Source organism: Neofelis nebulosa, chromosome 3 (genome assembly GCF_028018385.1).
Source record: "Neofelis nebulosa isolate mNeoNeb1 chromosome 3, mNeoNeb1.pri, whole genome shotgun sequence".
NCBI classification, from domain to species: domain Eukaryota; kingdom Metazoa; phylum Chordata; class Mammalia; order Carnivora; family Felidae; genus Neofelis; species Neofelis nebulosa.
In genome coordinates, this window is record NC_080784.1 from 173,453,303 (window position 1) to 173,470,427 (window position 17,125).

At 40.7% G+C, this 17,125-nt stretch overlaps 1 protein-coding gene across 3 annotated transcripts in view; it reads right to left on the minus strand.

The window, feature by feature from the left end:
• Positions 1-808: 808 nt before the first annotated feature.
• The window catches only part of CHRNA9 (cholinergic receptor nicotinic alpha 9 subunit), a 42,315-nt gene continuing 25,998 nt past the window's right edge, over positions 809-17,125 (minus strand). Inside the window, exons 2-7 of one of the 3 annotated variants that reach the window (XR_009259622.1) lie at positions 16,931-17,076; positions 15,845-15,999; positions 8,265-8,797; positions 4,433-4,913; positions 3,413-3,502; positions 809-3,111 (exon numbers count right to left, since the gene is read on the minus strand). Coding sequence is in view for 2 of the 3 variants with exons in the window: in XM_058722780.1 (XP_058578763.1) it covers positions 4,372-4,913; positions 8,265-8,797; positions 15,845-15,999; positions 16,931-17,076 (1,376 nt within the window). In the remaining variant the exon portion in view is untranslated. Of the gene's footprint in view, positions 3,112-3,203; positions 3,503-4,327; positions 4,914-8,264; positions 8,798-15,844; positions 16,000-16,930; positions 17,077-17,125 lie in introns of those variants that run through there. The other 2 variants (XM_058722781.1, XM_058722780.1) reach the window with 2 other exon arrangements.

Below are 17,125 nucleotides of genomic sequence, written 5' to 3' on the forward strand. Positions count from 1 at the left end.
TATTTTGTAAAGGTTGGAGAGGTTTGGCTATGTTGACAAGTTCGTGAAGTTTCAACAGTGAGGCCTATTTCAGCGGTGTGATCTGATAGGAAGGAAGAAATGGGCAGAGAGCTCTCGCACTTGCTTCTGGAGTTGACGACATTATTGGTGGCCTCACCACTGTTTCTTAAGACTTTCTAGAACCTGTGTTTCCAGTTTGACCAAGACAGCCCATTTGCCAGGTTTGCCCATGGCTGTGTTGGCAAGTACTCGTCTGAGTAATGAGCTCATGGAAAAGTAGACACAGAGACTAAAGAAGAAGAAAGAACAAAGGTCAGGACCTTACCAAACGCAGTGCACTAAGGCAGTCAGACGATAAAGTCATTGGTGTTTTTTTAAACTTTGCAAGGCTCTGTACGAACCAGCCTCCTCCTCTTGCCAATCTCCTCTGTTGCTCTCCTGTTGCTGCTTTCATTGTTCAGCTCTGCCTCACGGGCCTCCTCTCACTTTTCTCAAATAATAAGCCCTGTTCTGCCCTTGAGCCTAAATTCTGACCTTTCCACTCTCTGTGACCTGGCACTTTCCCCAGCTAACTCCTTCTCATCCTCAGATCTCATCTTTCAACGTTTTTTATTTATTTTTGGGACAGAGAGAGACAGAGCATGAACGGGGGAGGGGCAGAGAGAGAGGGAGACACAGAATCGGAAACAGGCTCCAGGCTCCGAGCCATCAGCCCAGAGCCTGACGCGGGGCTCGAACTCACGGACGAGATCGTGACCTGGCTGAAGTCGGACACTTAACCGACTGCGCCACCCAGGCGCCCCCTCAGATCTCATCTTAAATGCCAATTCCTCAGCAGCCTGACCACCCAATCCAAACCAGTCCCCTTTGTTCCTCTTCTTCATGAGCCCTGGACTCCTCTTTCCTGTAGTTTTCAAATGTATTGAGGTGGAGAATTTTATTTGGGAAGTCTCCTAGATCTTCTGATAAACCTTTCATTTTTATTTGTTTTTACCTCTAAGTCTATAATTCATCTGGAATTTATTTTTGGTATATTGTCTATGGAGGGAGCCCCTTCCCAGTCTGTGCTTCTAAAGCATTCAGTTGGACACTCTTACAGCTCTTCCTTTCACTTACTCATCCACTAACAGTCTCTCAGTGGCTAATGACTTTGTACTAGGCCCTTTATTGTACACAAAGGATAAAAAGAGAATACCCTTATCCCAAAGGGTAAAATGAGAATGACAGAACTTCTGGGTGCTAGGCCAGAGAGGATCTCAGTATACTTGGGGAAGTAGACACATGAATGAAGAAATGACAGCATAACAAGGTAAATGCTTTAATGACAGGCAATGGTTATAATCTTATGGAATTCTGGCAAAGAATGTGTTTCTATTCATTTCAGTCTCTCAGGTTGTAGCACTGCATCTTACCCACTGAAATAACTTAGTAAATATTGTAACAATTAGCTTGAGTGTAAAAGCTTTTGCTTGTCTCCAAATTTCCAAACACACGTTCACTACTCATTGGACATGTCCACCAGGTGTCTGATATGCATTTCACATACAAGATGTCCTAAACAGAATTCTCTCCTCCATAGCCCAATCCTCCTTTACTCTTCCTCTCAGTTGTCTGGAGTAGCAGCTCAGAATCATTCTCAATACCACTCTGTCTTTAACCCTACATCCAACCTGTCACCATGTCCTGTCTATTTAGTACATAAATACTTAGGTCATGAATGACACTTTCACTTATCTCCACCATCTTGGGTCAAGCCTCATTATCACTTCCCTGAATTGGTCAAAAACAGGCCAACAGATCTCTCTGCCTTTTCTATCCTTTCTCTACAATCTTCTAACTGCCCCCACAGTCTTGTTTCTGAAAAACAAACCTGACATTCTCATTCTCTCGCTGAAAATCCTTTTGTGGCTCCCCAGTGTTCTGGGGATAAAGTTCAAAATTTTTAAGCATGTCCCAGTGGAAACATCTCAATCTGGCTGTAGGTAAATCTATCCCAAACAAGCAAGCTAAAACGTGGAAAAAGTTATATACACAGAGTTGTTCATTGGGTACTATATTAGCTTTCTATTACTGCTCTAACAAATTACCACAAATTTGTGCCTTACAATATCACAGTAGAAAGATGAAAAGGTCCCTGGACTTTGTAACTCTAGATTTACCTTTGTGCAAATGAATAACTTTTGTCTGCTTAAGTCAAGGGACAGTGAGTTTTCTGTTATTTTTAGTCAAATACAACTGTTAACTGATAAAACTAGTTCTATAATTAAAATAAAGAAGAAAAAAATGGTTTGATTCCAAGTTATATTTCTCTAATTCCTCATAATCCATTCCATGAATAAACCAAGACCTCTGTTCTAAGTTCTGCTCATCCTCTTTTCTTTTTCCTAATGCCTTCTAATCCCTACCCTACTTCTTTCTTAGTCTAGCAAACTCCTACTCATCCTTCAAAGCCCAGCTCAAATGTTACACCTCCCACAAAGTCTTTCCCAAGCTTTCCCTCAAACAGATTTGGCATCATTTTTCCCGTGGCATTTTGGCAATATTTCTACACACTTCAGACACTATATTGTATTTGTCTGGGGAGAATTTGATGACACATTTGATTGAAAGTAGGAAAAAAGTGGAAAAGCATAGGAAGTACTTCAGGGCAGAAAATCAGAATTCAGAATGAGGATCCCTCAGTCTCTTGTATCCTAAATCATGATCTATCATGACCAAAAGCAGTGTGATTGGAGCAGGCCTGGTCCAAACTCAGAGTCACAGTGATGAGGGTCTGAATCCCAGCTCCACTTACCACTTGGTTGAATGTTGAGGAGGTGGGTCACTTCCATGCACCTTCCTCTGACATAGTTTCCTTCTCTGACAAAAAAGACTAGAAATACCTGCTTGGCTGGCTCACAGAATTGTTGTGAAGATCAAAAAGATCAGACCTGGGGCGCCTGGGTGGTTCGGTCGGTTAAGCGTCCGACTTCGGCTCAAGTCATGATCTCGAGGTCCATGAGTTCGAGCCCCACGTCGGGCTCCGTGCTGACCGCTCAGAGCCTGGAGCCTGCTTCGGATTCTGTGTCTTCCTCTCTCTCTGACCCTCCCCCGTTCATGCTCTGTCTCTCTCTGTCTCAAAAATAAATAAACGTTTAAAAAAAATTAAAAAAAAAAAAAGGATCAGACCTGTGCATAAGATTTGCTATGACACCCAATACAAATGTGAATCATGCAACTTTATTATACATAAGAGAAACTCAATAAATATTTGGTGAATAATTGAATGAGCAAATGAATGAGCCCAGTTTGCTGAACATCTTATTTAAGTCAAAGACTAAATGCAGGAGTATCTTCTTCTTTAGGGTTTATATAAAATATAACCACTATATCACCATATATGACATTGTCATTATGAAGAAAGTTCTCTTACCCATGAAGCTGCTGATTCTTAGACTGCCTTTATATATGGAACAAAAATCTTTATTCCATCATTTGAGAAATGACTTGAAATGCACCAGTCCTGAGAAAGGTAACATAGCGACTTAAATGTTACACTGAAAGAATACATGACTATTTTCCTTTCTTTTTTTTTAAAGCATGTTTTAATAGGGACTAAGGGGAGAATGAGCTTGTTTCGTTTTGTTTTCATTTTTAAAGAGTAATATAAGGTTCTGTGTTACCTGTACTACTAAAGGGGCCAGCCGCCTACCACCCTGGTGGGCTGCAAAAGGAATCCTTTTTTATTTCTTTCATCTTCCTACCCTTGAAATTTTGGACCTCCTGCTTAACAACTTTTCTTTTTTCTGCATCACTTAACTTGAAAGATATATTATATAATATTGATTTGAAATTAAAAATAAAAGGGGTGCAGGAGGTAGCTCAGTCAGGTAAGCATCCAACTTTGGCTCAGGTCATGATCTCATGGCTGGTGAGTTCCAGACCCATGTTGGGCTCTGTGCTGACAGCTCAGAGCCTGGAGCCTGCTTCAGATTCTGTGTCTCCCTCTCTCTGCCCCTCCCCCACTTGCAGTCTGTCTCTCTGTGTCTCTGTCTCTCTCTCAAAAATAAATAACCATTAAAAAAAGAAATTAAAAATAAAAAGTAAACACAACATAACCACTAAACTTTATATGTATGTTTACATATATATGTGTGTATGTGTGTGTGTGTGTGTATATATATATATATACATATACATATACATATATATATACACACACACACCATATATATATATATATATATATATATATACACACACACACACATATATATACACACACATTATATATATATATATTTGCATGTGTGTATGTAAATCTGACTTGGGAAAATGTTAGAGTAGATCACAGGGAATTTTATTGCTTTATTTCCATATACCAAATGCCCACTAATCTGCTCTTGCTATGATCAAAACAGTCATCACAAACACCATAATGAAAAAAACCCACATGAAGAATCGGTCTATGACTTTTGCAACTTTCTTCCACTCACTCCCCTTGGAATTGGTGGCCTTGTGGTCTTTGAGGCACTTGGCAATGTACTCGATATTCCTTGTCAGCACTTTGTACCGTGCACAGTAACTGTCAGCATCCTGTGGGTTCTCACCCTGGCATCCCAAATCATTCTTTAAGAGCTTGTTTATTTCCTTCTTTCTGGGAAGGTCTTTGTTTCTGTCCATGTTCAGATTTGGCTCTGGAAGTTTGCCATAAACCTTTGTGAGGTGGGTTCGCTCCCTGTTGTGGCGGGGACTAAGGCAGCTCTCACCCACATCGTAGACACACAAGACCCTGGACATGTATTTCAGGATGACCACCCTGGCCCAGTGTGGCACTGGCCGGGCCTCGGCCCCACAGAAGTGGATATTCATCACCATAATGGTCAACGCCGTGGAGGCTGTGATCAAAGCCATTGTGGCTATGTAGTATTTGCCTGGAAGATAACCACAACTGAGTTAGCTTAAAATTGTCCTCATGCTTGCCCCCCTCCAAAAAAAAAAACAAAGAAAGAAAAGAAAAGAGAAGAAAGAAAAAGAAAAAAGAAACGAACACCTTTTCTAGGGAAGCTGTATACACTAATGGTTACTAGTATAAACTTCTGAAATCAAACTTTTTGGGTTCAAATGACAGCTCTATCACTTAGTAGACTTGTGACCTAGAGCAAGCTATACCATCTTGCTATGCCTCAGCTTCCTTCTCTGTAAAATGAGCATAATAATTAGATATACAGGCATACATGAGGCTTAATGGAGATGATATGTGTAAAGTTCTGAGGACTGTCTCTTGCACTGAGTTAGTTTTCTAAATGTTTGCTGAGATCATGATGTGAAAAAATGCCACTTTCAACAAACAACGATCTTGGCCAGCTCCCAGAATTGTCTTCAGACCTCTTTACTGTTGGGTAAGAAAGGAGGCACTATGTCACTGTTTGTCTTTAACATGTGATTGCATAAAGCAAATATTCATGAAAAAGGAAAGTTAAGGAAAGAATTAATAAAGGTGAAGGCACAAATTTATAAAATTTAGAACAACAACAAAAAAAATAAAGCAAACCAAAGAAAAAGCTATTTGAAAAGAGGAATAAAATTGATAAACCTTTGATACAGCCACTCACAGAATACAGGCAGGGTGGTGGTGGGGAGAGAGAGAGAGAGAGAGAGAGAGAGAGAGAGAGACAGAGAGACTATAAAAGAAGTAACAGGATAGAAATTTAGAATACAATAAAATAATATTATAAATAGCTGTACAATAATATATTTGAAAACCTAAATGAAATTTCTAGAAACACATAAGACATCAAATTTAGCATAAAAAAAAGGAATAGGAAAGCTCCAGAGTTGGTTTTATAGATGAGTTTTACCAAACTTTTACAAGTTAGTGCATGTCTTATACAAGTCTTACCATGTCAAGTTGTTCCAGAAATAGAAAAAGAGAAAACTGCCTATCTCCTATTATGAAGTCAATTTAGCCTTGATTCCAAAAATAACAAGAAAGGAAATATTAAGGTCATTTTACTTACAGATGTATTTGAGAAAGTCCTATAAAAATTATTAGCTAACTAAATCTAATAGTGTCTTAAAATGATAATTCACCATGATAAAGGAGGGTTTAACTCAACATCAGAAAACCTAATGCACTATATTAATGGGGTAAAGGAAAAAGTTCAGATGATAATCTTAACAGATGAAAACAATGTACTTGATAATTTCATCATCCACTCATTATTTGTTAAGAGCTCCAAGTAAACTCAGAATAAATGGGACCTGTCTTAATATGCTAAAGACTATGGGCCAGAAGCTTAGATCCAATACTACACTTCTTCAGAAAACTTAAACACATTTCTATAAGATTAGAAATGTATTTCTTTTTTTTAATTTTTTTTTTTTTCAACGTTTTTAAATTTATTTTTGGGACAGAGAGAGACAGAGCATGAACGGGGGAGGGGCAGAGAGAGAGGGAGACACAGAATCGGAAACAGGCTCCAGGCTCCGAGCCATCAGCCCAGAGCCTGACGCGGGGCTCGAACTCACGGACCGCGAGATCGTGACCTGGCTGAAGTCGGACGCTTAACCGACTGCGCCACCCAGGCGCCCCTAGAAATGTATTTCATAGGTGTTGCAAATGACACATTGTAATAGTCAATAAACATGCTCAAGATCTGTGTGCACCTTTCCTAGAAAGGAATTATTTCCTAGAAAGGAATATTATCACAGACACAGAATAAGTAATGTTGCAAAATTTCTCAGACACATCCCAAGACTTCTCTCTTTAAAGCTTTAGTCAGCTTTCCGTTGAATGTCACTTGTAAAGAAGAAAGAGAGATCTGCCAATTGTTCTCGCCTCAAATAAGGTTGTGATTAGAGGTCATCACTGTCAATCATTTCTGTCTCAGGAGAGGTAATAGAAATGCCAATACACTTCTTCCTCTTTATTAGTGGTGTGGGGTGGGGCAGAGAGAACTCTCTGTGTCTATTTCTCAAAAAGGTGAGTGTGTGTGTATATGTGTGTGTGTGTGTGTGTGTGTGTGTGTGTGTCCGTGTGTACATGCATCTATGTTTTTTGCTCTCCAAACAGGGAAACCAACATAGCAATGTCTGAATATTGGGTAATATTGGATTCAGTAGAGGATAAAAGGGCAGTACAACATCCCTTTCATATTGGTCTCTAAGTCTCTAGGTGTCCTGAAATTTCTCCTAATTGTCTACTTTAAAGAACCAGAAATTAGGTCTAGCCTCTGATTCTGGGAAGCATCTATTACAACAGCAAGTCATTGAGACAGATGTGTTGGAACTGAGTAGGACCCTGGTGGCAGGGTGCAGGTAGGAAAGGTGTTAGGAGGGGCCTCAAAATGAGGTAAGGAAAAGAAGGGGAGGCAGGGATGGGTAGTCTCTTTCCACGTCTATCCTTAGAAGGACATTTTATTAGAGCAGAGTATTGAAAATGTGGCCTATCCTAGAATCACCTTAGATTCCCAACTCTTGCCCAAGATTGCTAAATCCAACTCTTTAGATGTAGGAATCTACATTTTAACAAGCTCTCCCATATCTACTATACCCAATAAAGGCTAAAGATTATTCTCTTAAGGGAAGATGATGGGCTTAAAAATAGTCAGCCATTTCTATCATGTTTCCAGTCTTTCCCAAGAAGAAATCCCTTGTGATGTGAAAAGATAATAATAGTCACTACTTACTGGATACTTACCATATGCCAGCTCCTACCCTAACCAATGACACAATGAGTAGCGATTACACAAAATTTTCAGGTGATGAAACAGAAACTAAAAGATGAAGTAACTTGCCTAAGATTGATCATTAAGAAATGAGTGGTGAGATCAGAGTTCAAATGCAGATTTCTTTAACTTCAAAATCATGGCCTTAACTTCTAAGTCAATGAAACAGAAAGTGCATCAAAATCACCCAGAGGCCTTGTTAAAACAGATTGCCAAGATTTGCTCCCAGAGTTTCTAATTCAGTAGTCTGGGTGGGCCCTGAGAATTTGCATTTTAAAATGATGCTGCACTGTGGGTCCAGGGACCACGCTTTGAGAAGCACTGCTCTAAACTATATTACCTCTCATTTCCCTTTTGTGTAAACCCGGAGGCCATAAGACTAGTTTTGGAAAACAGCCATATCTGTTTTCAAAGATGCCAACTGAAGACACTAAATGAAGTATGTGACAGCCTGTGTTGAATCTGAGGTTGACCTAGCTGTTATGAGTATAAAGGAACAGGTACAATCCCAGTCACTACAAAGCTAGTCTCAAAGTGTGAGACACTTGAACTCACCTATCAGAGGTACATTTTCTGAGGCTGGCATGATCTCTGCCACCATGAGCTGAAATACAGTCATGGCCAACAGAATGGTCACTCCCAAGGAGACCTTTTCCCCAGAGGCTGCTGGGAGATAAAAACTCAAGGGAGCCAGAAAAGATATGAGGACGCATGGGATGAGGAGGTTGACAATATAGAATGAGGACCTCCTCTTTAGAAGGAGAGTGAATGTCACATCTGGGTAAGGCTCAGAGCAGCAGCCATAGGAGATCACATTCTTCACAGCAGGCATGCCATGGACCTCCCACTCCACATCTTCGATGAAGTCAGAGAGGTCTCCACTGTCTAGGGCATTGAATATGTCCACCTGGTTGCCATTGTAGGTCCAGGAACCAAAGGTCAGATTGCACTGCTGGTTATCAAAGGGGAAATAGGTGACATCCACTACACAGGAGCTTTTGGTGATGGCTGGTGCATCCCAGGTGATTAGCCCATCATACCGCAGAACCACGTTGGTGTTCACAGGCTCAGAAGATTCGTCATCAGCCCTGGAGACCAGAGGAGGAATATGAAAGCTGCTGGGCAAGAGAACTCATCAACTCCCTCACTCCAAATAGCTCACGGCCCTGTGGCCATCACTTCAGTGCCTCTGGCAATGGGTCACCATTCTCCCTGTCACCCTGGCTGAAAGTCAGAACCAATTCCAATTTGCCCCTCTCCTCCATCTCCTGTAACTACTCAGGGCCAACTTCTCTGGGATTCTTCCTTTAAAGCATCTCTGCTCTATGTCCTTTCCTCTTCATTTCCAAAGCCAGTTTCTTAGTCCAGGTATAATGATTCAAGCATCTAGACAAAAAGTAACCCTGTTGAGGCTGAATTCTAACAGGGAGGCCTGCTTACCTGATTTTATTGACCTTGGACACAAGAATATTAAAATAGCCTTTTGTTGCGATTGGAAGAGTTGTACATGTTTATCGTAGAACATTTGAAAAACGCAGACAAAAATTCATTTACCCATAACCTAAGAAATAATAATTTATTCTAGGTATATCTTCTTTTTGCTTTATCAACATTTATCCCTGGGTACAGAATTTCTATTTTCCTTTAGAGAGTGACTTTTTCTACCACCATTAGAAGGCAGATGAAATGTTCATCAAGGTGCCCCAGCCTCCTCTGGCCAAGGGCTAGATCCAACTGATTCACTCTCCCTGGAGTTTAGATCTTCTGTAGAGGGACCCAAAGACCAAAAACAGTCGCCCTGGTGGTACTTCCTAATAAAACAAACCAGCTCAGGAGTCCTTGCTTCCTCAAACTCTAGAGCAGTCTCAGGGTGTCCTTTCTAAAAACTGGTCATTGATTTTTTTCCCCCTTTATTTTTTAAAAATGTTTATTCATTTTTGAGAGAGAGACAGAGACAGAGACAGAGCACAAGTTGGGGAGGGGCAGAGAGAGAAGGAGACACAGAATCCCAAGCAGGGTCCAGGCTCTAAGCTGCCAGCCCAGAGCTTGACATGTGACTCGAACTCAGAAACCATGAGATCATGACCTGAGCAAAAGTCAGACACCGACTGAGCCAACCAGGTGCCCCTTTTCTTCCCCCTTTAATTCAATGAGCTGCACCATGCCCTTCCAACAAACCCCTTTTTTCACAAAGTAGTCAAAGTCAGTTTTCAATGCTCACAACCTTAACTGATACGTTTCTACTCATATTTAATGCGTATTTTCCAGTCTCCCTTATAATTTTTTCCCTACAAAACATATTATGGTTAAATGTAATGTGAAAGGAATCCTGGATTGGATTCTGGAATAAAAAGCCCATTTGTGGAAAAACTGGTGAAATCCAATAAAGTCTGTAGTTTAACTAATAACATTGTATTAGTTTTGACAAATGTACTGTTATATAAGATGTAACATCAGGGGAAGCTAGGTGAGGGGTATATAGGAACTCTGCACCATCTTTGCAACTTTTCTGGAAATCTAAAATTATCCTGAAATAAAAAAATTATTTTAGCATAAAAAGGATGATACAAAATTTAAAATGTGGTTATTCATTCATATTCTCCTGCAACATTATTTTCACGGCTGATAGTTTTCCTTTATATTCCATTATATAGAGACGCCATACTTATTTAACCCATCTGTTGATGCTCAACATTGTCAGTTTCCATGATTTGCATTTATAAACAAAGCTGTACTGAATGTCCCTGTAATTGAATCTTTGCATTTATCCACTGACTCTTTCCTTAGGTTAAATTGCTAGAAGAACATGTGCTGGATCAAAGAACTGGCATGTTTTAAAGTATTTTTTTCCACTTCTTAAAAATTGGGCACCACAACATTAATTGTAATGGTCTGAAGTGGACCAAATCAGACCATTATAGTTAACCTTGTGGTGCTCAAATTTTAATGATGGCCTTTAATGAGGGTTTAGAGAGGAGGATCTTTAGAATGGGTCTTTGTGAAGATAACGAGCTGAAGTCATTTGAAAATCCATGAACCTATCCTCTGTAACAATGAGAAATGTATATAGTTAGCTAAATGAGAAGTGAGAACCTTGTGTGAACAGAGAATATCACTCACCCATCCTGCCTTCTTGGTATCAGAGGAGAGAATCTCAGGATCAGAGAGAATCTCTTTGGACATTTCCAAAACAAAAAGAAGCCCCCGCTTTCTTTCCAAGGCTAACTTCCTTTCCGATACTGTGATTCCTGTCCTCCCAGGTCTCCTTCAGGATTCTGCATCTCTTGGTTCTCCTTTTTTTTTTTTTTTTTTTTAATGTTTATTTATTTTTGAGAGACAGAGAGAGAGAGAGTGGAGGAGGGGCAGAGAGAGAGGGAGACACAGAATCCAAAGCAGGCTCCAGGCTGTGGGCTGTCAGCACAGAGCCTGACATAGGGCTTGAATCCATGACTGTGAGATCATGACCTGAGCCAAAGTCGGATGCTCAGTAGTCTGAGCCACTCAGGTGCCCCTCTCTTGGTTCTTCTTATTCTATATCATCTAAACCTTTCCCAATGCTGTTCCATGAAAGGGCGGGCCTACGCCGGCCGACTCCATCTTGTTCTGTGTTCTTCACCTTGACCACGCCTCCTCCCCTTGAGTAACCTCCCACTCACCTGCCTAACAGGACTCTGACCCTTCCCCAGCCAATCGGCTGAGGCCACAGCCATTACCTCACCAACTGCCCCTAGGCCCCAATAAAACCTTTGTCCTTTTGAAACTCACTCTCTCTCCCCGGTATCTCACCTCTGCATCGGTGCAGATAGGGGATTGAGCTCGAGCTAGCTCGAATAAAGGCTCTTTTGCTTTTGCATCAGACTCGGCTACCTAGTGGTCTTTGGGGATCACAAATTCTGGGCATAACATTCCATAGTCTCTCCTACCAGCTTTCCTTCCTCTCAGGCACTTCTCACTTCCCGCCTCTTTTTCTATACACTGGAAGTGATACATGTTGCTGTCACTTCCCCATCTTGCTTTTATTCTTACAGTTTGGCTTCTTCCCAATGTGTCCTCTTTCAAAGGTCATTCATGACGCAAACAGGCAAATATAAAGACCTATTCTAAATTCCTATCCTGTTCAATTCTTCCCAAACATTTCACACTGTAAGTTTCTAGACATCCTTAATTCCCTGTGGTTTCTATGCCACAACTCTCTCTCACATCTTTTTCCACCCTTTTAGCCATTTCTTCTATATGTCTTCTTTAAATGTCTTCAGTGAAGAGTTTCACCAGCTTTATCCACAGTCATTTTCTTTCCTTCCTTGAGTAGTTCTATAAGGGCTCAAAGGGCTTTTGGTATCTCTATCCCTGACCTTCTTTCCAGGTTTAAGAATTGCCTTTTCAGTCTCTTCATTGGTTGTCTCCATGTGGATGTTCCTTTGGCCCCCCAAACTGAATAGATCCCACACCAAACTCATCATTTTTTCCCTCAAACCTGTTCCTCTTCCCCTCCTTTACTTCTAAACTCATCTAACAAGTTTGCCATTTTCTCAACCACCTAGATGACTTAAGCAAGCCCTAATGCTAAATTCTAGACAAAGTCTGTCCATATATGATAAGGTACCCAATTCCTTACTAGGTCTAAAACAAGTGTTAACATGGCCCACTGAAACCCAACCATTAGGGTCACCTGGCTATCTCACTTGGTGGAGCATGCGACGCTTGATCTCGGGGTTGTGAGTTTGAGCCTGACATTAGGTATAGAGATTAGTTAAAAAAAAATTGGGGGGCACCTGAGTGGCTCAGTTGGTTGGGTGTCTGACTCTTGATTTTAGCTCAGATGATGATCTCATGGTTCATGAGTTCTAGCCCCCGCATCGCACGGTCAGCGTGGAGCCTGCTTGGGATTCTCTCTCTGCCTCTTTCTCTCTCTGCTCCTCCCCCACTCATGCATGCACTTTCTTTCCCTCTCTCAAAATAAACAAATAAACTTAAAAAAAAAACAAAAATTAAAAAATCTTGAAAAAAAAAACAAAACAAACCCAACCATTAGAACTCTCTCATGGGGCATCTGGGTGGCTCAGTTAAGCTTCGGAGCCTTGATTTTGGTTCAGGTCATGATCTCAGTGTTGGTGACATCAGGCTCCCATGTCAGGCTTTGCACTGTCAGCCAGGAGCCTGCTTGGTATTCTCTCTATCCCTCTCTCTCTGCCCCTCCCCTGCTCTCTCTTGCATATCCTCTCTCTCTTTCTCTCTCTCAAAATAAATACATGAACTTAAAAAAAAAAAATAAGAACTCTCTCATAATAAATGTACATTCAGAATTTCTATAATCCAGTCTTTACCCAGTGTAATGTCAGGAATCCTTGTAGCCTTTTGCACTAACCATTATATTGGCCATATACTTAGACTAAACAACTAGAACTTACTAAACTTACTAGACTTAGTAAACTTACTAGAACTCTGAGCCAAAATTTATTTATTCTTTTACTGATCTGGTAACAGAGCCAGTATCTGCTTGAATAACTATATTGCTAAAGAGCTCACTATCTTTTGGGAACATTCATTGCTCAAGTTATTCGTTATGATTATTTTTTAAACTGTTTATCTTCCCTTTAACTTTTAATAGTTCTTGGATTTTAGAGCAATTCTCTCTTTTCTTTACCTTATTTTCTCCTTGGTTGACTAACATAGCTATCAAGTCTTCCCAAGGACTTCTTGCTTCCAAACTAAGTATCAACAAATTCAACTGCTCCTCACATGAAGTAACTTCCAGACCAATAACCATCCTGAACACACCCTAACAAGTGTAGCCCTGTGGGTTCAGGCACCAGTGGTGAATCTAGATGTTAAGCATCTTCCTGCCCAATCTATATTTATCACAACTGATTGGATCACTACCATATACTCCTCTTTCCTCTCCCACCACCACTCAGAAAGCCTATTTTGTGGTCTACAAGGTTGTGTACTACCTTCTCAGAAATAATAAGAATATTATATCTGGGATCAGAAGAGTCTGCAGGTCCAGGGATTCAGCTGGAAGGGCCAGGGTCAGGAAAATGGCTATGACCAAGGTCCCTTCTTTGCCTGATCCTATAACTGTCTTCTATTCTCATTTCAGCTGGGTATAGGAATGCAAATGGCAACCAACCATAACTACATTTAGAGTTTCCTCTAAGTAATAAAATTCTGACATTACTGAGAAGGAGAATGCAAAGCAGAATAAAGGATCTGAAACAGAACTATCTGGGACAGGAAGGCAGAGAAGACTGAAGAGTCAACCCAGAGGAATAGAAAAGAGTTGATTAATCAACGTGGTGAAAAGATTCCCTAAAAGGGACAGGGAATAAAACTCACCTCAAGGCCAATGATCTGGGGAGAAAGGGGGAGGGGAGAATGGGGATAGAATTTAGGAAAGCCACAGTAGGTTTGTATGAGCTCATGAGCACACAACTGGCTTCTGTAACAACAGGGGACGGGGGTAGGTCTAACTTAGGTTACCATGCAAACTTGCAAAGAAGCACGTCAGTAAGAGTTGCTCACACCTTTAGCCAATCAAAGCAGAGGGAGGAGAAGAACTAGCACTCTACTTTCCAGGAAAAACTGTTAGAATTGATAGGATACTGATAATGATCTATGTAAACTATATTCTCTGATTACCTGTGCCCTGTGAGTGAGAGGAACTAATGGACAATGTGGCTCATTCTCTTGCCTTCTGTGTGTGTGTGTGTGTGTGTGTGTGTGTGAGAGAGAGAGAGAGAGAGAGAGAGAGAGAGAGAGAGAGAGAGAAGAAACTGGACTAATAAAGCACTAACACATGGATGTTGTCTTGCTTGAAAAGAATATGGAAGATCCCCCTGGCCACTCAGAATGGAGAAAGGTCAGCAGGATAGGTACTACAACTCAATAGGTCATGTCCCTTGGATGAGTTCTCTGAGTTGGCTGCCACTCACCAATGTTTCTTCCTGAAGGGAAACTCATGCGCACTAGAAGGCTGAGTTTTCAGGAGAGCTCCCCCGAACTGCCCCTCATTCACCCTGTTCTGAGTCAAAGAGGAACCTTTCCCAACCCACAGAACTTGGGTTCCAGAATAAAAAGAGAGAAGCTCCTTCGAAATAGGTGGAGCTACTGAGCATGAACTGTGATAGAGCAATGTGGTTCCTTCTCAAAGTGTGGTCCATGAACCAGCAGCACTGACATCTAAAGCTTACAGAAATGCAGAACATCAAATTCTATCTCAGACCTACTGAATCAAAATCTGTATTTTCACAAGCTCTTCAGGTGATTTATGTGCACTTTACAATCTGGGAAACATAAACCGTACCTACCAGTTTTCTCAAGGTTCCTAGCTCTGAAATCAGGAAAAGGCCAACTGATGATCTTATGATCTAGTTTATCTTCCACTGCAATGTCCGAAATCCACAGGTCAGCTACTAGCTGGCCCATTCTGATTTAATCTTAGTAGTATCACTGTTACTGATACATGATCTTGGAGAAGGGAGCACAACTATTATGGGTTGAATTGTAGCCCTCAGAAATGAATATGCTGAAATCCTAGCCCCCAGCACCTCAGAATGTAAATTTGGAATAGGGCCATTGCAAATGTAATTAATTAAGACAAGGTCATACTGGAGTAGGGCAGCCCCTAATCCAACACAACTTTTGTTTTTATAAAAGGGAAAAAATGGACATAGACAACACATTGAAGAACGGCATGTGAAGAGGAGGGCAGAGGTCAAGGTGATACTTCTACAAGTCCAGGGAAAACAAAGATTGCCAGCAACCACCAGAAGCTAGAGGAGAGGCATGGAACATATTCTCCCTCATAGCCTCAGAAGGAACCAACCTTGTACTTCTAGCCTCCAGAACTGTGAGCTAATATATTTCTGCTGTTTAAGCCACCCAGTTTGTGGTACTTTGTTACGGCACCCTAGGAAACCAATACAACCTATAAAATCGTTTCTCATCCAAAAGGGGAACGTAGCTCTAAGCTTTTATGACCCATTATTATATTACCTAAGATTCTATGACCATGATTTCAGGGTCTAGATACATGAATTGGTACTTCATGCATGTTTTAAATATCTTTTTTCATTATGTTTCAATTCTGTTAAATCAGCAAGTTCATTCCCAAGTAATGACTGACTTGTACTTACTTGTTATATAGGACAATATCTGGCCTCCATACCAGGTCACTGGGGATCCTGATGGAATCCAGTCCATCATACTGGTCTCGATCCCACGTGAGATATGCATCATGCCAGATTTGGCGGATCCATAAATAGGCAGTCAGAATCTGGTTTCTTTCATCCTGCACAAGTAACCATGATAGAACTCTGTCCAGTAGACACCTCAACCAAATGCCTTCCATCTCTAGAACACTTGTTCCTCACAACAGAAATTCCAAGGGCACAAATCTACTTTCATTAAATAAATGAGAGCTTTTCTAGTCTAACCCTTTGACTGACTGCCAAGGCCATATTTTTTTCTACTTAATTTACTGTTCTGAATGTAAAGTGGACAAATGTTGAAGCCATCAGATCTTTGCATGGATCAACAGCCCAAATTTCTCTGAAAATTGATCAACTGATGATTCACTTGAATGAGAAAGTCAGAAAATATCTATAATATACAGAAGAAAGTCTTTCAAGTTTCATAACTTTGTGTAATTAAACACATATAAGCACTGAATAAGATACGCCATCTTAAAACACTACCTTTCTTTAAAAAAAAAAAACAACAGGAATAAAATTCATGTAACATAAAACTCACCATTTAGCCCTCTTAAGATGTATGATTCAGTGGATTACAATGTTGTACAACCATTACCGCTATCTAATTCCAGAAAATTGTTGTCAGCCCAAAAAAGAAACCCTATGACCATCAGGCCATCACTCACAAGTCTCCGGTTCTTCAACAGCCCCTAGCAACCACTACTCTGCTTTTTGTCTCTATGGTTCTGCCTATTTTGGACACATCATAGAAAGGGAATCCTACAATATGTGACACCATCTCTGTCTAGATGATCAAGACTTACTCTTAATGGCCAGAATCAGGTAACATTTAGTGAAATTACTTTTGTAGAGAGCACCTCTCCTTGGTATTCCCTTCCTCCACCAGCTTGCACATGTTGCTGTCTCTTCTCACTCCCTCTCAAATTCTGGGTAAGACATCTCTTTGGAAAGCAATGTTAGCTTCATCCTTAGCACCATTTCAAAGAGTCACCACTTTATGTTACTTACCATGTCCTTAATCTGAGAAAGTGTAATCTGCAGGGTGACATTCAGGACTTTATCTGTATCTTCTACTGGACGAAGAGCATTGGAATAATCTTCAAAAAGGTCATTAAACAATTTCTGAGCATATTTTCCATCTGCTGTTTCTACAGCTGCTCAAAAAGAGGGACCTGGATCAATATTCAATGTCGTATATATTTC